A 21,784-nucleotide genomic window follows, 5' to 3' on the forward strand; every position below is an offset into this window, starting at 1 on the left:
TAAATAGTAATTGTCTTCAAAAATGACTTTTCTAGCCATCACCGAATGCAAAAATAAACAATTTTTAGTGGATGTGATTTTTATTGTATTATTATAATTTTATGTTGATTTATATGATCTTTTTATGTTATTTTATTTTATCCTATATTTTATGTTATGTTATTCTTTTTTCTTTTTTTTTTTTACTTTATTTTATTTTATGTTATTAATTTGTATTTTTTTACATGGTTTAATGTTATTTTATTTACTTTTTTAATGTTATTTTCTATGACTTAATTTTATCCTGTTATTTTATGTTATTTTATTTCATATTTATTTTACTTTATATGCATTTTATTTTACGTTGTTTAATGTTACTTTTTGTTACTTTATTGTATTTTATGTTTTTTTTATTTTACGTTATTTAATGTTATTTCAATTCATGTTATTTTGTTTTATTTAATGTTATTTTCTGTTATTTAATTTTACGTTAGTTAATGTTATTGTATGAATGCCGCAAGGCATTCAAACATATATTATTGTATTCTATGTTATTTTATTATACGTATTTTTTCTGTTATTTTATGTTATTGTATTGTATTTTTTATTTGCATTCATGTTATGTTATTTTACGTTATTTTTTTATTTTGTTATTTCATTCTGTTATTTGATCGTATTGTATCCTACATTTTATGTTATGTTATTCTATTTTTTTGTTACTTTATTTTATGTTATTGATTTGTATTTTTTTTACATGTTTAATGTTATTTTATGTTACTTTATTTTATACTATGTCATTTTATGTTATATTTATTTATTATGTATTTTATTTTACGATGTTTAATGTTATTTTTACTTTATTGTATTTTATGTTTTTTTTTCTTTTATCGTACATTATTTTAAATTGTTTATTTTATTTGACGTTACTTAATGTTATTTAAATTCTTGTTATTTTGTGTTATTTTATTTTACGTTAGTTAATGTTATTGTATGAATGCCGCAAGGCATTCAAACATATTATTTTATTCTATGTTATTCTATTCTATTTCTTTCTATGTTAATTTATGTTATTGTATTTTATTTTTATTTTTATCCATGTTATGTTATTTTACGTTATTTTTTATTTTATGTTATTTCATTCTGTTATTTGATCGTATTTTATCCTCTTTTTTATGTTATGTTGTTATTGTTATTTTATTTTATGTTATTAATTTGTATTTTTTTACATGTTTAATGTTATTTTATTCAATGTTAAATTAATATTTATTTAATTTTATATGTATTTTATTTTACGTGTTTAATGTTATTTTTACTTTATTGTATTCTATGTTTTTTTATTTTACGTTATTTATTTTTATTTTACCGTGTATTATTTTATATTGTTTATTTTATTTTACGTTACTTTAATGTTATTTAAATTCTTGTTATTTTGTGTTATTTTATTTTACTTTAGTTAATGTTATTGTATGAATGCCGCAAGGCATTCAAACATACATTTTTTTATTCTATGTTATTTTATTATATTTCTTTCTATGTTTATGTTATTGCATTTTATTTTTATTATGTTGTTATGTTATTTAACGTTATTTTTTATTTTATAATATTTCATTCTGTTATTTTGTCGTATTGTATTTTATACTGTGTACTTCCGTTGCTTAAAAAGACTAAACCCAATTACAATACACGGTGCTTATTTTGTAGGTCAGCTGTAAAGAAAATGTCATCATACATCCGTGGATGTTGTCATTTATTTGTAGTTGCGGGGTGTACACGACAGGGGGCGACAATCTGTGCCTTTGAGACGCCACAGACAGCAGACAGAGGAAGAGCTTCAGTAGGCGCAGTTAAGTCGATGTTAGCTTAGCAGCACAACGATTTGTTCTTGTGTGAGTGCAGTCAAATCAATTATCATCGACAAAACGAGAGCCAAGCACTTTAAACGAGGCTCTCTCACCTCTGCTACGCCAAGATGAGCTTTCTATTGTAAGTAAAGCCGGTGGTCATCCGCTAAGTTACTGTCAATTTGTCAACGGAGCTTGCGGTTAGCTAAAGTTCCAACAAGGGGGAAGTGAGTCAAAACAAAACCTCGTTACTACTAAAGAAGACTCACCTCCTTTTTATGTGTATTTAAAGTATTGTATTTAAGTGAACAGTCTATCAATCTTTACAACATACTATATGTCATATGTGCTTCTTTGACTGTCGTCAACAACTGCAATTTAATTATAACTTGCGTGCTAGCATGACGGTTAAAGCTAGCTAAAGTTATTTTCCGTCCGACTCGGGTGTTTACTATTATTGCAAACATTGGTCATCATTTATATCTTCGTAGTCTTAACTTTGGTGTCACGTGTATTTATTTAGTAATAATGACCCCCTGAAAGCGTTTTCCTCTGTTACGTCAAAATACTTTAATTAGTTGACACTCAACTATGATCATTGTCGAGAGTATGGAGGTTGTGGATGGTGGCATGTAGCATTAATTAACATACAGGAAGACTCACTGGACTTTTTAATCAAACCATTTAGGGCTGAAACTAACGATTAATTTCATAATTGATTAATCTGTCGATTATTACTTCGATTGATCAATTAATAATCGGATAAAAGAGACAAACTACATTTCTATCCTTTCCAGTATTTTATTGAAAAAATACAGCATGGCACCATGTTCTTTCAACTTGCCAAATAAAACAAGTAAAATGTTACAAAAATGCACACTTTTGTCACCCCTGCTATAGATAATAAAAAATTAAATGTGATAAATGTATCGATAAAAAGCAGAGCCTGGTGACGCATGCACGTTTATCACAACTCTCTCGCTCTCTCTGTCTCTCCCCCTCCCTCACGAATGCTGCTGCACGCACAATTTGTTGTGTTTTTAACCTTCTTAACCCTGAACGTACATTGAAAATACACGCAACCCTAACTCAAAATGCTGGACATTTGAGGCATTTAAGAAACACCGCCCGACAGCCCCGCAAAAGAGGACATGTCCGGTGAAAAGAGGACATATGGTCAGGACCTAGCCCGATCGATTTCACGTCCGGTGAAACCGATCGCTGCTAGTCCTCTTTTGCTAGCAGCTAACGGGCTAGGATAGACTGACCATACGTCCTCTTTTCACCGGACATGTTCTCTTTTGCGTAGCTGTCAGGGCGGGGTTTCATAAATGCCTCAAATGTCCGGCATTTTGAGTATTGTGACGGCGTGGTGAAGTTGGTAGAGTGGCCGTGCCAGCAATCGGAGTGTTGCTGGTTACTGGGGTTCAATCCCCACCTTCTACCATCCTAGTCACGTCCGTTGTGTCCTTGGGCAAGACACTTCACCCCTTGCTCCTGATGGCTGCTGGTAAGCGCCTTGCATGACAGCTCCCGCCATCGGTGTGTGAATGTGTGTGTGAATGGGTTAATGTGGTAATACTGTCAAAGCGCTTTGAGTACCTTGAAGGTAGAAAAGCGCTATACAAGTACAACCCATTTACCATTTACCATTGTTTACACAACGTGCAGTACGCTACTTAATATGTCCGTGTGGAAACTCGTTCGGTACAATTCCGCACCGAAACGAAACCCCCGTACCAAAACGGTTCGATACAAATACACGTACCGTTACACCCCTATTATTTTGATTATTGTTTCTCAGCTGTTTGTAAATGTTGCAGTTTATAAAAAAAAATAAAAACGTAGCCTCTGCGCATGCGCATAGCATAGATCAAACGAATCCATGACTAAATTAATCGGCATCTATTTTTCTAATCGATTTAATCGATTAGTTGTTGCAGCCCTAAAACCATTCTTACTATATGATCGAGACGGAAAACATATTCTTCCTTTTTATATATATGTATGTACTATATATATATATATATATATATATATATATTAGGGCTGCAACAACTAATCGATTATAAAAATAGTTGGCGATTAATTTAGTCATCGATTCGTTGGATCGAAGTTGGTAGAGTGGCCGTGCCAGCAATCGGAGTGTTGCTGGTTACTGGGGTTCAATCCCCACCTTCTACCATCCTAGTCACGTCCGTTGTGTCCTTGGGCAAGACACTTCACCCCTTGCTCCTGATGGCTGCTGGTTAGCGCCTTGCATGGCAGCTCCCGCCATCAGTGTGTGAATGTGTGTGTGAATGGGTTAATGTGGTAATACTGTCAAAGCGCTTTGAGTACCTTGAAGGTAGAAAAGCGCTATACAAGTATAACCCATTTATCATTATTATCTATGATATGCGCAGAGGCAATTAAAAAAAAAAAAAAATGTATATATATATAAAAAAAAAAATTAATGAACCTTTATTTATAAACTGCAACATGTACAAACAGCTGAGAAACAATAATCAAAATAAGTATGGTGCCAGTATGCTGGGTTTTTTTCCAATAAAATACTGGAAAGGATAGAAATGTAGTTTGTCTCTTTTATCCGATTATTAATCGATTAATCGAAGTAATAATCGACAGATTAATCGATTATCAAATGAATCGTTAGTTGCAGCCCTAATATATATATATACATACAGTATATATATATATATATATATATATATACACATTGTCTTTATAATCCGTTTTGTCATTTAACATCAATTAACATTGATGTTCATCAACATTTAACATTGTCACATTATCGATGGGAAAATTCATTTTTAGACAATATGATTTGCCTGAGCGGCTAGGAGACACCAAGAGTAACAAGCGGTAGAAAATGGATTAGAAAGGAAAGATTACAACAACAACAAAAACAAAACAAAAGAAAACTTTTTTTTTTTACTTGGGACTTCCTGTGGGCCAGATTTTGAATGCTGGGGGGCCAGATCCATCCCGCGGGCCGTAGTTTGGGGACCCCTGGTTCAAACAGTTGTTGTAACAAACAAGTTTGTGTACTTTTTCAAATGACAATGCTGATCTTTTTTTGGTACAATGCGACCCCCAGCTCCTTGTGATTACTTAGATGTTCAACATTCTCCAGGAAGCAAAATAAATTCACATTCAGTCTGTAGTTTCAAGTTGATGCTCTTGTTTGTGTGGTACAGTTGGTTCATCCTTGCAGTAATTGTGCCTCTCCAAGTTATTGTGCGACAGAACCGCTGTGGTGATAATAATTGTTGCAGGACTTGGTCTTCACAGGTTCCAAAGGCATATGTTTAACTTAACTGTGCTACTTTAGTTAACAACATTGAATCAGTAAACCTTGCCAGCGTAGCGTTCCCCTCTGCTTCTTGCCAATGTAGCTATCAGCACAGCAGCACCAGCTGACCGGCAGCAGCTGTCACTGCTCGCTGAGGACGGTGACTGTTGCTGGCTTTCGCCTCGAGTCTCCCAAGGCACAAAAAAGTCTCCAATATCCCTGGAAAAAGTCATTAGATTTGTCACTCGTAACTGTTTAAAAAAGAATTAGCCAAAATGATTGACAACATTGTTGGCGCCACCCTCGAGTACGTGTTTCGCTTTAAGATGGTATTTTTGACATTTTAAATGCGCCGATAATAAAAACATTTGGCGCTGCAAAATCAACAAGTTACCTTAGTTTAATCCAAAGTTCCGATTTGAAGCAAAATTGGCCGCCTTTTATCGTGATCACAGATGGTGTCACAAATGCGCACGTCTGCTGGGTTAAGCCTCAAACCAGAAGGCTTAACCCTTTTACCATTCATTTTTGATAATGCGATTATTTTTATTAATTACAAGCGTTAAGGTTGATAGCCCTAATTTATGAAGCATTTTTACAGACATGAGTCACAAATTCCTTCACAGCATAAAACAGAAAAAATAACATTCAATAATAAAATCAAGATACAAAACAATAGTATGCAGTAAAATGTAGTGAGGGGCAATAAAGATATTTGCCTGGAAACATTCAAAGGGCTTGTCTTTTAGAGAAATATTTTTTGCATATTTAAAAAAAAAAGTATTGATGAAGGTTGCAATTGTCCGGGAAATGGAAATATATTAGAAAAGTGAGTCTCTATTCACCTAACGATTCGATGATCGGGTTCTTGGGGAGACTATTCAATTCAGAATAGATTCTCGGTTCAAACCAATTCTCACATTTTGTTATTTGGTGTAATAATTATAATGAACCTTTTTTTACAGGTTATAAAACCTCCTTTTGATTGCATGGAAATTGCCAAAAAAAAAAAAAAAAATTTAAAAACTGATTCTTATTTAAAAATACAAATAGTTTTTCATTTTTAATCGATTCATTTATTTGTTTCAGGCAATGACATAAAAAATAAATTAAAAAAAAGTACAAAGTTGACAACACATAATAATATAAATTAATATAGTGCAAAAGGTAATGTATAGTATGTAATGCATGATTGTCCAGTTTTGCCTGAAAGGGAGTGGGAAGAAGATAATTTATTTAATCCCATTCCCAGTTCTCCATTCAATGATTATTCACATGAGTTTCACTGTTACTTTGTTCAAGGATTATAATACAAATGTTGTATCATAGTGGTATTACCACAGGTAACAATAATTATTACACTGTAACAATAATTTGTATCAACAATGTAGGAATAATGAATATACCAACAATGGTATTAGACAAAATACCAACAATGGTAATTTTTAGATTATGAATCCGCAATTTAGAATCAGGATGAATAAGAATCGCCTTTTGAATGTGAATAGATTATTTTGGCCACCCCTATTACTTGGTATAATAATAATGAAACTTTTTTTAAACAGATTACAGGTCAAAAAAGCTCCTTATGATTGCATGTATATGGCCTAAAAGCGTCTTTTAAAAATGTACTCTTGTTGAAATATATACATATACATGTATGTATATACACATTTTTATTTTATTTTTTTTTTAATCTATTTTTGAAAATGAGGACTAACAATCATGTATCGTTTTTTTTGTGCACCCCTAGAAAATATATTCATAGATTTACAGCCATGGACTTGGGCTCATCATCTTTTAATTTTTTTCGTTTTGTCGGGACAGACGGCAAAAGTTTACCAAATGACCTCAGATATTGGCAGGGTACTTTGTCTGTTTAACCAAATGTCACTAGAATTTAAAATAGATCAATGGATGTTAAAACCAGTGTTAAGAAGGTGGGATCGAAGTTACGTGACATAATTTACTATCAACAGTCTGGCAGTAGCGTTCAACTAACAAAAGCATGAATTATCATCTCTAGCTCAGTATAAGATACTATTTTTTTAAACTGCTTTTCTAAGAAGGAAAATGCAAGTGCAGGGTGAAATATTTTACATATTTTTTCAAAGGATATTGACTGATCCAAAGTAGATTTAGGTTTCTTCGATGAGGACACACATTTTGACTGGGTGGACATTTTTTCCCACAGAACAGAAATGTACTTGTGATGTTGGGTTGCGCATGGTGCTAAATTATATTGTTTTTAAACCTTATTTAACAGCAGAACATGAAGTAATTGTGTGTTGGTTTAATTTTGGGAAACCGTAGACTCAACTTAGGGGTGATTAAAAAATACATCCATGATGTTTCCTGGGCTTTGTGCAAATATGCACTGGTTTTAAAGATAATGTACACGTCACTGTACGTCTGATATATAACTACATTGATGAATTGGTGTGTTATAAAGTATGACCAAGTCAGCTGTAAACTGTGCTAATGAGATGTTACGCAGAGTTACGATGCCATCTACTTTGCGAAGTTGGAACAACAAGCATTATCTTCATCTTCATTTTGTTTCATGGCAAAATGCACTTAATAGACATAAAAATGTAAATGTGACAGATTGTAGCCAGTGGCTTAACTCCATCCCCGGCAGGTAAGCTATTGTAGCAACCCCGCCTCCACCCGCAGAGGCAAAAGATAGTGGATAACTGACAAGATGATTCCCTCTGTTCATTTAATTCTGCTATTGAACCAATCCGCTCAGGTGATGAGAGCGATGCAAAGAGTGAACCCTCTTGCATCCAGTTTGGCAGCAACAAACTAATTGGTTTGATTATCGGCCTAGACCTACCAATCATGCTGTCAAAGAACACTTGTGTTTCTGTACAGTGGCAGTCGCTCATCCAAGACTTTTAAGCCTAAGAAGAACATCCCTGAGGGGTCCCATCAGTATGAGCTGCTGAAACATGCTGAGGCGACACTGGGCAGCGGGAACCTGAGGCAGGCTGTCATGCTGCCAGAGGGAGAGGATCTCAATGAGTGGATCGCAGTCAACAGTAAGTGCAGAAATAAATAAGCACTGTAGAAAATTTAAGTGAAAAAAAGTTATTGTTGTGGAAAAAATCAGTCCATCCTCATTGTGTAAAAAAGTTATTTATTAACAAACACCATTTTGTTTTACAGCGGTGGATTTCTTCAACCAGATCAACATGCTATATGGCACCATCACAGAGTTCTGCACAGAGACCAGCTGCTCAGTGATGTCTGCTGGACCAAGGTAAGGATGTCATGCAGTGAGTTAAAGTTATATCAATTAGTATCGGGTTTTCAAATGTATCACAATATAGAATCAAAAGTAAAACAATTATACACTCTGATTGAGTTAGCATTTCGACTGCATGAGCTCTTCAATAATATGCCGTGGTCTTACAGCGCTGCAGCAAGTGTAAACTTCTCTAGTCAGAACTCCAACAACTTGAGTGCCTAAAGGGAAACTGCACTTTTTTTGGAGTTGTCTATTATTCACAGCCTTATATGAAACAAGCACACACATTTTTTTAATGCATAATAACTCATAAACGCTAGCAAAAGTCAGCTAACAATAAAGGTAATGAGTGTAGCTCTATTCTGCCTATATAAAGCGCTCTAAAAACATCCAAAATCTCCATCAATGTTTTATATACATGCTGTAAGTATATATGTAATGTAGTAAAAGGCACAGTTTGGCGTGGCTCAGATGGTAAAGCGACCGTGTCAGCAACTTGAGGATTCCAGGTTCGATTCCAGCGTCCGCAATCCTAGTCACTGCAGTTGTGTCCTTGAGCTAGACACTTAACCCACCTTTCTCCCAGTGCCACCCACAGTGCTTTAATTGTAGCTTAAATATGGAGATAATGAGTTTCACAATGTAAAGAGTTTTGAGTCTCCAGAGAAAAAGTGATATATAAATATTATTCACTTCACTAAGTTGAATGTCAAAGTTGACCAACTTCTCCGTTTATGACCACAACCTTCTACTATACAAGTGTAATGCATGTAAATAGTTTATCTGCGTTAGTACTTATAATACCAATCTTGCTAATATTTGGTTAATATTCAAGTCATGAGATGTAAATGGTGTATTGTTGGCGGTTTTTAGATGCTTTTTTGAAGGCTTAATGGGTGCAATAAAGGACTCCTACTAGCTTCATTGTTAGCCACCTCATACTTGCCGTATGTTACAAATTGCTGCAAAATGTATAAAAAAAAAAATACATGTGGTCTTGTCTTACTTAGGGATTGTGAATGATGGGCAAATAATACAAATAAAGTGCAGTTTCTTCAATTAAGCTTGTCTGCTTGTGTGTCAGTGATGTGTTATGGTGCAGAAACTTGAAGAGGAACTTCACTTTTTGGATAATTTTGCCTATGGTTCACAATCATTATGAAAGACAAAACAAATGATTTTATTTTTTTTAATGCATCCCAACTCGTAAATAAACATAAATAAAAGTCTGTATACGTCCATAAAACTCAATAAATAACATTTACAACATTTTGTGACTTGAATATTAACCAAGTATTTGCGCTTATAATAACAATATCCCTAACGCTGACAAACTTTATAGCGGCGTCGTGATCACTAGCTTTTGTGGAGTGTATTGACATCATCCGCTGGTGAGCTGCTTCCTCATAATGCCTCTCACCTTAATAGTACCGTATTTTCCGCACCATAAGGCGCCCTGGGTTATAAGCCGCGCCTTCAATGAACGGCATATTTCAAAACTTTGTCCACCTATAAGCCGCCCCGTGTTGTAAGCCGCATCTAACTGCGCTAAAGGAATGTCAAAACAGTCAGATAGGTCAGTCAAACTTTAATAATATATTAAAAACCAGCGTTCTAACAACTCTGTTCACTCCCAAAATGTACGCAAATGTGCAATCACAAACATAGTAAAATTCAAAATAGTGCAGAGCAATAGCAACATAATGTTGCTCGAACGTTAATGTCACAACACACAAAATAAACATAACGCTCACTTTCTGAAGTTATTCTTCATTCATAAATCCCTCGAATTTTTCTCCTTCGGTGTCCGAATTGAAAAGTTGGGCGTATGTCGTCCGGCGCTGTCTCCCTGTCTTAGTGAAGGTGTGTTCGCCTTCGGTCATCCATTGTTCCCACGCAGTTAGCAGTCTAGCTTCGAATGCCCTGTTGACACCAATATCTAGCGGCTGGAGGTCTTTTGTCAATCCACCCGGAATGACGGCGAGTATTGAATTAAGCGCGTAAGCGTGTCTCTTAATGTGATGTTATGAGCTAGCAAATATAACAACTACACTACCCAGCATGCAACGATAGTGACGAGCATGCGCGGTAGCCCTGAGAACCGTTGTATGCTGGCAGTTAGAATGTGGTTATGAGCACGCTGTGAGTAAACGTTGAGAACTCAGTTAACACGCCTCGTCTGCATTATTTATAATTAGACAGACAACACACTTAATAGGAGCCATTTTGGGGTCTTTACATAAACACACAAATGGAAATGAAACGTCACATATCCCAGCATGCACCGCGCGCTTCTTCTTCTTCCGGGGCGGGTGGTTGCTTACAGTAGAAGAAGAAGCGCTTCCTGTTCTATGGGGGCGGGTGCTTACCTTGGCGGTTGCTTGCGTAGAAGAAGAAGCGCTTCCTGTTCTACCGGGAAAAAAGATGGCGGCTGTTTACCGAAGTTGCGAGACCGAAACTTTATGAAAATGAATCTTAATATTAATCCATATATAAAGCGCACCGGGTTATAAGGCGCACTGTCAGCTTTTGAGAAAATTTGTGGTTTTTAGGTGCGCCTTATAGTGCGGAAAATACGGTAGATGGATGAGGACATAATCCGACAAGTTAGTACACTTTGACAGCCAATTTAGACCTGGAAATGGCGAGAATGACGCAAAAGAACTCTTGATTCCACCCCCACTTTCTTTGCGAGGGAGTCGTTCTTCATCTAAACGGGAATATAACAAGATTCTATGAGTCAGCATCCTAATGACAGACGACCTTGTACAGTAAGTGATGTTTATTTATGTTTGTTGGCTCTCATGAAGTCTGCAGTAATCAGTGATGTTGTCGAAGGAAAAAGCAAACAATGTGATGTGTTTTTAAAATAAATGCATTGCATATGCTTAAAATGATCAAAATATGTTTTTAGAAATGTGCCTCTTACTACCTTATATATATACTTACAGCATTTATATAAAACCTTAATGCAGGTGTTTACATGTTTTTAAGGGCTTTATAGGCAGAATAAAACGACTCCATTGTAAGCAAATTTTTGATTGTATTTATTTACTATTTAGAATACATTTAAAAAAACATGTGCTTATCTTACTTAAATTACGATTGTGAATGATAGTCACAATTCCCCCAAAAGTGCAGTTGCCCTTTAAGCAGGGAAAGTTTAGTTTTACCAACTAGGGATGTCTACCAAAACATGGTTCCATAGTGGGACGTGTGTCGACGTAAACAGTAAGTAACCAAGCAGAAAAAAAGAAGTAACTATCAGTGGCTCATTTCGGTGCTGAATGACTGCAGATTCAGCTACTTGCAACAAGTGCTTGAAGGTGACGTGGTGCAAGTAACGTCTTGAAAGTAATGTAGCGTCTTGACAGAAGACTATAACCTGCCACCCAATAATGTACAACAATTCTTCTTAACTAAAGAGTAGAAATATAACCTTAGAGTCTTCAGACAAAAAGTGCTTTATAAATATTATTCACTTCACTAAGTTCAATGTCAAAGTTGACCAACTTCTCGGTTTATGACCACAACCGTCCACTATACAAGTGTAATACGTGTAAATAGTTTATCTGCGTTAGTACTTATAATACCAATCTTGCTAATATTTGGTTAATATTCATGTCATGAATGTAAGAGCATTTAAAGACCAAACCCACTCGGGTGGAACGTACTCGTAACTTGCAGAGGTCCATGCACAGGTGTCACACAAAAGAATCCTCGGCATGTATTTTTCCCGCATTAAATGTGATGCCAACGTCCTCTGTGCAGCAAAGCAATGACTACCACAGTGCAGAATTGGCATTAGGACACCAAACTAGATCATAACATTTTTCTAATGACATTCTGAAGTATTGAAAATGCTTTTTAGCATAATCAACAACCCTTCCTCGGCTTCAGCGCCATGACAGAAAAATGTAAACAACGCACAATGATTGAAGGAAATGTAGGATTTTACAGAACTTTTACAGGAAACAGAAAGGCGCTAGACCAGGGGTAGGGAACCTATGGCTTTAGAGCCAGATGTGGCTCTTTTGATGTCTGCATCTGGCTCTCAGATAAATCTTAGCTGACATTGCTTAACACGATAAGTAATGAATGATTCCGCTGGTAATCAGTGTTAAAAATAACGTTCAGAATATAAAACATTCTCATGCATTTTAATCCATCAATCCGTTTTCTTCCGCACCTGTTCATTAATGGTAAGAAGTATTTTATTTATTATTGGTTAACTTCAGAATAACAATGTTATTAAAAAGAATAAGAGACTTATTATACTCTAAAAATGTTGGTCTTACTTAAAAATGCACACATTTAGTTGTATTCAGTGTTAAGAAAATACTATATGGCTCTCACGGAAATACATTTTAAAATATTTGGCTTTCATGGCTCTCTCAGCCAAAAACGTTCCAGACCCCTGCGCTAGACTATGGAAGCTTTTGATGATTGTGCACATTCTGAGCACCTTCACCATGACATTATATTCCTATTGTAACACGAAAGAAATGACCTATCAATAGACAGCAACTATACCCATAAAAAAAAAATTATTTCTTTGTTCTTAAGTACTTTTAGAGCACATTCCACAGTAGCGCGATAAAGTGAGAACCATGATCATTTTGGTCACGATAACAGTGATATGAAATGTTCGTATTGTTACATCCCTAACTGGAATTAAATGAAATGTGACCTCTGGTCTGTGTAGATGCTGCTTTTCTGAAATCTAGATTTGGCACTTCCTCTGTCCTCCTAATGCCGTGACAGTCAGTGTTTAATCAAGAGGAAGGGACTGGGACTCGCTTCCTGCTCTGAGTTGCTATCAAGAATATTACGTGTACAAAAGATAGCGCTGCGTTTCCCCCTTCCACTCCTAATTTTAGTTTAACATCCTCCCATGCAAATCTTTCCTGAACTAGCAGACACATGCCATGTGTAGAGCTTTTAGCGCCTTACGATCTGCATCATTTCAAAGTCAGATTAATATTATGCTCACTGGCTTGTCATTGTAACTATGTTTGCAGATATGAGTACCACTGGGCTGATGGTACTAACATTAAAAAGCCTATCAAGTGCTCTGCCCCCAAGTACATCGATTACTTGATGACCTGGGTCCAAGACCAGCTGGATGATGAGACACTTTTTCCATCAAAGATCGGTGAGGTTTGATTATTGATTTCCCCCCCACACACACACACATTTTCAGATCAGTTAAAGCATGTAGTGGAGATACTAATACATATTTGAACCTTGTAGACAGGAACCAACCTCATACAAGCCCAGTGTTATATTATTTATTATGTAAGCCTGATAAATGTTGACTGACTTCTTTGAAGAAAAAGCTATAATTACAATGTTGTTTTATAATAAATGTTCTGTGTGTAAATCTTAGGCACAGTTGGAGTGTAAAATGTTGTTCTTGATGTTTGTCTTTTTTCTGCATTTAAAATAATTATAAAAAAGACACTTCCATTCTGTATATGGAAGAATCCTACATCTAATGCTGAAAATGATCATGTTAGCCACACTAAGGAGATGCCCTAGGATAGAGAACACCGCTTAAAGTCCACAGATTATCAGCTTTAGTTTTGCTCCAAAGTCCAATCTCATGACTTCAGTCTTAATTTTAGATTTTTCATGTGATAATGTGTAAAAGCACTACAAGGCTTGCTATTCTTTGACGTTGGAATCAACCCTAAGGCAGATGATACCAATCCAATTCTAGTACAGCACAGGAAACAAGAAATGCCAGACCAAAACATGTTCAGAATGTGGCAAATCATTACGAGGTCAAGTTTGAAACAAAGCATTTTTTGACATGATCTTTTTCCATCTTAGGAGTTCCTTTTCCCAAGAACTTCATGTCTGTGGCCAAAACCATCCTGAAGCGCCTTTTCAGGGTTTACGCCCACATCTACCATCAGCATTTTGACTCAGTGATGCAGCTGCAGGAGGAGGCTCACCTCAACACCTCCTTCAAGCACTTCATTTTCTTTGTCCAAGTGAGTGACCGCACAACACTCACTAGTGGTGGGCGTTATGGCCTGAACTCTATATCGCAGCCTACTGCGATAACGACACATATAACGATATATTTGATTGGTATGTAAATGATAATAGAAGCATTTCAAAACGTGTTACAAAGGCTCTTACCGGTAATTTGGCTACAGACCTATGTGGTATTATTTTTATCAAAACTATTTTCAATCTGCTTGTTAATTTACTGTTAATATCTGGTTACTTTCTGTTGTAACAAGGTTCTATCTACACTTCTGTTAAAGAGTAATAAGCACTTGTTCTTCTGTTGTTTGGATACTTTACATTAGTTTTAGGCAATACTATGAATTTGGGTTTTGATCCAATACCAAGTAGTTATAGGGGCAGTGTTAGCAATACCAATGCTGATACTTGAAAAAATGTTACGATCATTAAATGATGCAATTATGGATCACAATTATAATTAGACAAAAACACAGGATGGCTGTGTAACAATATCAATTGAATAATCCAATTATTTTCTATGATTGGCTATTCGGGCTTCACGGTGGCAGAGGGGTTAGTGCATCTGCCTCACAATACGAAGGTCCTGAGTAGTCTTGGGTTCAATCCCGGGCTCGGGATCTTTCTGTGTGGAGTTTGCATGTCCTCCCCGTGACTGCGTGGGTTCCCTCCGGGTACTCCGGCTTCCTCCCACCTCCAAAGACATGCACCTGGGGATAAGTTGATTGGCAACACTAAATTGGCCCTAGTGTGTGGATGTGAGTGTGAATGTTGTCTGTCTATCTGTGTTGGCCCTGCGATGAGGTGGCGACTTGTCCAGGGTGTACCGCGCCTTCCGCCCGATTGTAGCTGAGATAGGCTCCAGCGCCCCCCGCGACCCCAAAGGGAATAAGCGGTAGAAAATGGATGGATGGATGGCTATTATTCAAATCATTTGATTTTTGCTGTTCAATCCCTCCTGTGTCCAATTTTTGTAAACATTACAAATAAGACACAATATTGTTTTGATAATGAAAAATATAATTCTAACCACTGTAGTATTGACCTGATACTGACGGACTATACTTGGTATCGTTACTGTCGATATGTGTATACAGGTTTGCCGCGGGGAATTAAAAAGCATTAAGTCATTAAATGGATTTTGTAGAAATTAAGGCCTTAAATGGCATTAAAAAGCATTAAATGCGATGTCCACAGGCATTAAAAAAGTCATACAATTGTAAGACTTAGCCAATAGTTAATACGTCGCTCAATCAAATTATAAATGAAATATAACTTAATAATGTTGCGGTCATTGATAAATCGCTACGTCAGTCTTGTGTTTCTTTTCTTCGGCTCTGGCTTACAAACTGGATAAAAGAGGCCTGGGAAGGTCGCAAAGCGTTTAATCAATCATCCTCATCAATCATATACTCAAAGCACTGCCTCCACTCGGCTGGAAGGCAAAATCAAACGACTCTGCCATTCTTTGGTCACTATAGGCGATGTTGTCCTTAACTCTGACGTCATGTCATGTTAATGAGGAAGCTCAGCTTGTTTCATACACTACTCCTTTATTTCAGTCGTCTCCAGTTCAACACACATGAGCTAATTACTTGACTAACATTAGCAGCTCTGGTGACGCACCTCTCGTGACCTAAGATGGCCTAGGATGGACAACCAAGGCAATTCTCACAACAGACCACAACTCTTACTTTCTGACATTCCCACAGTAAATTAATTCCTTCAGTTGCCTGACACTTTATACATAACTTGCTATCTAATGTACCCATTTTAAACAACTTTGAGGGTGTATAATACAATCTATTTAAGATGTTAAATAGACTCTTTATTTTTAATTTATCTAAAGGGCTTATTGGCATTTTTCTAAATATCATTCCATGACATGTCTTTTTTCTAAAATGTTTCAAGTCATCCATCTCCAAACACATGCATCATTTACTAAATTCCTAGTATGATGTTCATTTATTATTGCATAAAACCTTTTAACTATTTTTTAAAAAGTGTATCCTGATTAAAAAAAAAGTGTCCTCCAGTTTGTGGCTATTGTAAGTCATATGTTCAGAGAAAATGAATTTTTTAAAGAGATAAAATAAAAAAATGAGTTCTGGGTAAATTAAATTGGTCAACTGATTCAGAATTGGATGTTTTTAGAAGGCTCAAGTGCAGTTCCTTTTTAAAAAATTTGATTGAAAGTACAGTGTGATGATTGACAGACGAACATTTTAAATGGCTATTGTCTACAGCTGGTGCACCAAGTCATAACACCGAATGCTAGAAATGCAACATTCTGTGACGAAAGCGGGAACATTTCAGGAAAATGGGAAACGGCAAATTTCAGCAAAAGTAACTAGCTAGCTAACTTTTCAAAATGTGGTTAAAACACTTTGATTGTAGACCCAGAGAGGAGTTCTGCAGTATCTGTAAAAAAACTTTGCTCAATGGGCATTGTCACGCCAAATTTCTTCCCCCTACAAAAACCTCCCCCCCATTTACTTCCGGGGTCATTTTCTCTTACGTCATTTCCTTTTATTTACGTCATTTCCTCTTACGTCATTGACAGCGATCGATAACACTTCGGCTTTGACACAGGACAGCAGCACACACAATATTGTAGTGAAATGCTTTCAACAATAATGTTGATTTAAAGTACAGACATTTAACAGTATTATATATTAATTAATATTAGTGAAATGCTTTCAACAATAATGTTGATTTAAAGTACAGACATTTAACAGTATTGTATATTAATTAATATTAGTGAAATGGTTTCAACAATAATGTTGATTTAAAGTACAGACATTTAACAGTACTATATATTAATTAATATTTTTTGCACGTTACCACGAAGACAGAAGTTCCCAGCAGCGGCCCTTAACACTCCGCCTGAAATTTTCCCTAACACTCTGCCAACTATTCAAGATTATCATTGTCAAATGCTTACAATTGTGTGTGTATACTTACACACAATTGTAAGCTTTTGACTATATACCCATATGCAATAGGACATGGGCATTATGTTTTGTTTTTTTAGAAACCCTGGTATAGATCTGCCACCTCTGTTTTACATTCGGTATGTAGTGTAGCATGTTTAGCTATTCCTCGTCTTCCAATGATGATATTACATTGCGTTTAGGTTGCGTTTGTTCTTTTGTGGCTGTCAGGTTTGCGGAATACAGCTAGAATGTGTCATCAACATGCATTATCACAACATTACAATAGTATTCAAATCTTCATCGGCGGCCAAATTGATATCGTCTATATCGCACAACCATAGAAGTCACAGTTTTAGATTCTTACTCTAGTCATGGTATGTTTATCCTCTCGAACATGTGATGCAGTGTTTTTCTATGACCCCCTTCTATATGTGGGAAAAGTCTTTACATCTCTGTGGCTCAACAATGCTCAAATCATGTAGAAAACCGAAATAAGGAGAAGTTATAACCCAAAATCAAGCTCTGATATGAAAGTGGAAATCAATGCATAATGTGAAAATGCCATCCACAGAACAGTGTTTTGTAAACCTTCTAACAAGTATGTCTGTTTGACTTGCAGGAATTCAACTTGATTGACCGGCGAGAGCTCGCTCCCCTCCAGGACTTGATTGAGAAGCTTGGTTCCAAGGACAGATAGACATTGCATCACCCACTTTTTTTTTTTAGTTATGTTTATTTTCCCAACACTTCCTTTCTTTTTGTCACTATCCCCCTTCTTGGCCTCTGCTACCTCTGTGACTTCTTGTCTCAACTCAGTGTGTGCCTTCTTTTCACTCCTCACAGCTCCATCTGCTGTCTAACTACAGTCTGAAACTTTTTATCCCTCAATGTTCCATCCATCCATCCATTTTCTACCGCTTATTCCCTTTGGGGTCGCGGGGGGCGCTGGAGCCTATCTCAGCTACAATCGGGCGGAAGGCGGGGTACACCCTGGACAAGTCGCCACCTCATCGCAGGGTTGTTCTTCTAGAAATGAAATGGCACAGGGTCCTAAATGTATTATTCACATGAGTAGTCAAAAAGAAAAAAATATGTTTACTTTTTAAGAGCGGACCAATGACTTTTGGAAGTGGAAATGAGCTCTTCCCCAGTTCAGGGGTTGTTTTTACAGTCTTCTTTTTCATTTATCCCTGACCAAATAGTCTAAGCTTACATTTAAATTTGTATTTTAGCACAATTTAAGGAGAGACATATATATGTGATATTGGTGGATAAAATAATGCAAGAGATGTTTAGTTCATCAAGAAACGTATGTGATTTCACGCTGCCAAATGCAATACAAAGCATTGCTGGGTGAAGGTGAGAAACCTTTTTCAATATATAGACTGTTAACTGCAACTTTCTTATTTTTACAGGTTTTTTTCATGACTAAATAGGTAGATTGATATGGTTAAAAGCAAGATATAGGGCTTTTAGTAAACAAGGTTGATTATTCATGTCTAGTGGAAAAACAATATTTATGAAAACACTTTGAATGTGAATTTTTTAGTTTAGTTATATTTCATTTTAGGTTATTTCTGTGGTGCCGATCATTGGAACTGTGGGTGGCTGATTGTTTCTTATGCCCTGGTACCTTTTTCCCTCGGTTTAACAACTTGTGTTGCATTTGTGCACAAAAGGGCAAATGTAATGTAAACATTGTGGTCGTTTCCTGTCTGAAAACTCCTCAGGCTACAGCAGCAGGGCTGTCTGTACTGCCAAACTTATTTACTTACTAATGTAGAAAGGATTCTATATTCATAATTTTATTTTGGTAACATACACACGACAATCAGTTAACCTAACCGACAGAAGGCACCACCAGCTGTCATCAGTTGCATTCCCTTTCTATAATTGTTTTAAGACATACTATTTTAGCCATCATTTTATTTTTATTTCCATTCAAAATAAACATTTTAATGTTTTATGTGTTACTTTTATATTTCAACGAGCATGTTGAATCAAGTCTTTATACCCAAGTGTATTGTTTTCCCATCCTGATTTGTCATAGCAACATTTCTTCTAACAATCTTGTTCAACATGATGAATTAAAGACCGCACAAGGGCTAGGAAATGTATCAAATGTTTTTATTTCCATTTTAACTGAGAAGGCAAAGCACATATGTCAGAACATTTGATGTACATAAAAATCAGCGTTTTACCTGAGCAAAGCTGTGCCTTTACAAAATTAAAATGTCCTGAGCTTCAAATCTGAATACCTTTTATATCAATAAAAAATTGTATGAAAGGAAAACATTGTGTTATTGTTTTAATTGTTTTAAGTTCTTATCCAATGATCAAGTTTCTCGTCCGAATCACAAACATTCAATCTTAGTGTGGTTGCTGCTCCAAAAATGATGTTTATTAACTGCCTAAGTACCACTGATAGTCACACACACACGAGGTGTGGTGAAATGACCCTCTCATTTTACCCATCCCCGTGTTCCACCCCCTGGTAGGTGAGGGGAGCAGTGAGCAGCAGCGGTGGTCGCGCTCAGGAATCATTTTGGTGATTTAACCCTCAATTCCAACCCTTGATGCTGAGTGCCAAGCAGGGAGGTAATGGGTCCCATTTTTATAGACTTTGGTATGACTCGGCCGGGGTTTGAACTCACGACCTACCGATCTCAGAGCGGACACTCTAACTTCAAGGCCACTGAGCAGAGTTTTAGTCGTTTAATACAAATGTTGGCCAATTTTTAATTTGATTTTTTCCCACTTCCAAAGACATGCACCTGGGGATAGGTTGATTGGCAACACTAAATTGGCCCTAGTGTGTGAATGTGAGTGTGAATGTTGTCTGTCTATCTGTGTTGGCCCTGCGATGAGGTGGCGACTTGTCCAGGGTGTACCCCGCCTTCCGCCCGATTGTAGCTGAGATAGGCTCCAGCGCCCCCCGCGACCCCAAAGGGAATAAGCGGTAGAAAATGGATGGATGGATTAGAACACAAGTTGCTGGTCCTTTATGTGTAGCTTGGACAGACACACACTGCAAGGGACAATTAGGACTTGTGCAGAGCCCTCACACCCTCCTGTCACAAACTCCTCCCCTGCTGCAGGCTTTACAAACCACTGTATGCCAAAACCACTAGTTTCTCCCCCCAGGTTGTCAATCTGATGAACGCTGTGTAAAAACTCTGGAACTAATCTGTCATTGTGAATATACTAACTCATGTTCATGTCATCGGCAGCACAGTGGAACAGGGGTTAGTGCGTCTGCCTCACAATACGAAGGTCCTGGGTTTGATCCTGCCCTCTGGATCTTTCTGTGTGGAGTTGGCAGGTCCCCTCCCCCCCTGACTGCGTGGGTTCCCTCCGGGTACTCCGGCTTCCTCCCACCTCCAAAAACATGCACCTGGGGATAGCCTGATTGGCAACACTAAATTGGCCCTAGTGTGTGAATGTTGTCTGTCTACCTGTGTTGGCGACTTGTCCAGGGTGTACCCCGCCTTCCGCCCGAATGCAGCTGAGATAGGCTCCAGCACCCCCGCGACCCAGAACGGGACAAGCAGTAGTAAATGGATGGATGGATGGATGTTCTCATCGTCTTTTTGCATTTTACTCTCTTGACCACTGCACTAATGTTGAGTTGAATTTGAGTTTGTGTTTATTTGGAGCATGCATGCATACAACATGGTACATTACAATTTCCAGTTTCTCTATTCAACATGTTTGAAAAGGAGTAAAAAGAGTAGGAAGAAGCAGAGCTTATTTAATCCTACCCCTTTTCCTTTACATAGCAGTTGCTAAAACTTTTTTTCTCTCCCTGTTCTCAATTTATTCACAATATATTCCATAAGTAATAACAATAAAAATAAATAATAATTAGTGAAGTAAGTTATATTTCATATGGTGAGATAAGTAAGATTATCTGAGAAAATGAATGGATGGATGAGATAATTAAGAATGTTTATCATGGTTCTTCTTTGTACTTTGTAAACACTAAGTTTGAAGAGTTTCTTGAAGTGGATTAAATTAGTACATTGTTTGATTTATTTGCTTAATCCATTCCATAATTTAATTCCACATACTGATATACTGAAGGTCTTAAGTGTTGTACGTGTGTACAAATGTTTTAAATTACATTTTTCTCTAAGATTATATTTCTCTTTTGTTGAAAATAATCATTGTATATTCTTGGGTAGCAGATTATAGTTTGCTTTGTGTATAATTTTAGCTGTTTGCAAATTCACTATGTCGTGGAATTTCTGTATTTTCGATTCAATAAATAAAGGGTTTGTATGTTCTCTATATCCAACATTGTGTATTACTCTGACTGATCTTTTTTGTAACACCGTTAATGAAGGAAGTGTACTTTTGTAGTTATTTCCTCATATTTCTACACATTAACTCAGATATGGTAACACTAGCGAGCAGTGTTTTTCAACCTTTTTTGAGCCAAGGCACATTTTTGTCATTTAAAAAATGCGGAGGCACACCACCA

The 21,784-nt window shown here is 36.5% G+C and overlaps 1 protein-coding gene across 1 annotated transcript; it reads left to right on the plus strand.

Moving 5' to 3' along the window:
• Positions 1-1,751: 1,751 nt before the first annotated feature.
• LOC133623198 (MOB kinase activator 1A) lies at positions 1,752-18,187 on the plus strand. Its single transcript, XM_061986269.1, has 6 exons — positions 1,752-1,962; positions 7,993-8,159; positions 8,287-8,380; positions 13,390-13,523; positions 14,204-14,367; positions 17,921-18,187. Exons 1-6 carry the CDS (start codon positions 1,949-1,951, stop codon positions 17,996-17,998), a joined length of 651 nt encoding a protein of 216 aa, XP_061842253.1. The 5' UTR covers positions 1,752-1,948; the 3' UTR covers positions 17,999-18,187.
• The last annotated feature ends 3,597 nt before the right edge of the window (positions 18,188-21,784 follow it).

The sequence above is a fragment of the Nerophis lumbriciformis genome, linkage group LG12 (assembly GCF_033978685.3).
Source record: "Nerophis lumbriciformis linkage group LG12, RoL_Nlum_v2.1, whole genome shotgun sequence".
Taxonomy (NCBI): Eukaryota; Metazoa; Chordata; class Actinopteri; order Syngnathiformes; family Syngnathidae; genus Nerophis; species Nerophis lumbriciformis.

Bases quoted from the DNA above. Each gene is read 5' to 3' on its own strand.
- LOC133623198 (XM_061986269.1), top strand. The intron at 8,160-8,286 runs GTAAGTGCAGAA...TTTGTTTTACAG, and splicing joins TGAGTGGATCGCAGTCAACA to CGGTGGATTTCTTCAACCAG. The intron at 14,368-17,920 runs GTGAGTGACCGC...TTTGACTTGCAG, and splicing joins ACTTCATTTTCTTTGTCCAA to GAATTCAACTTGATTGACCG.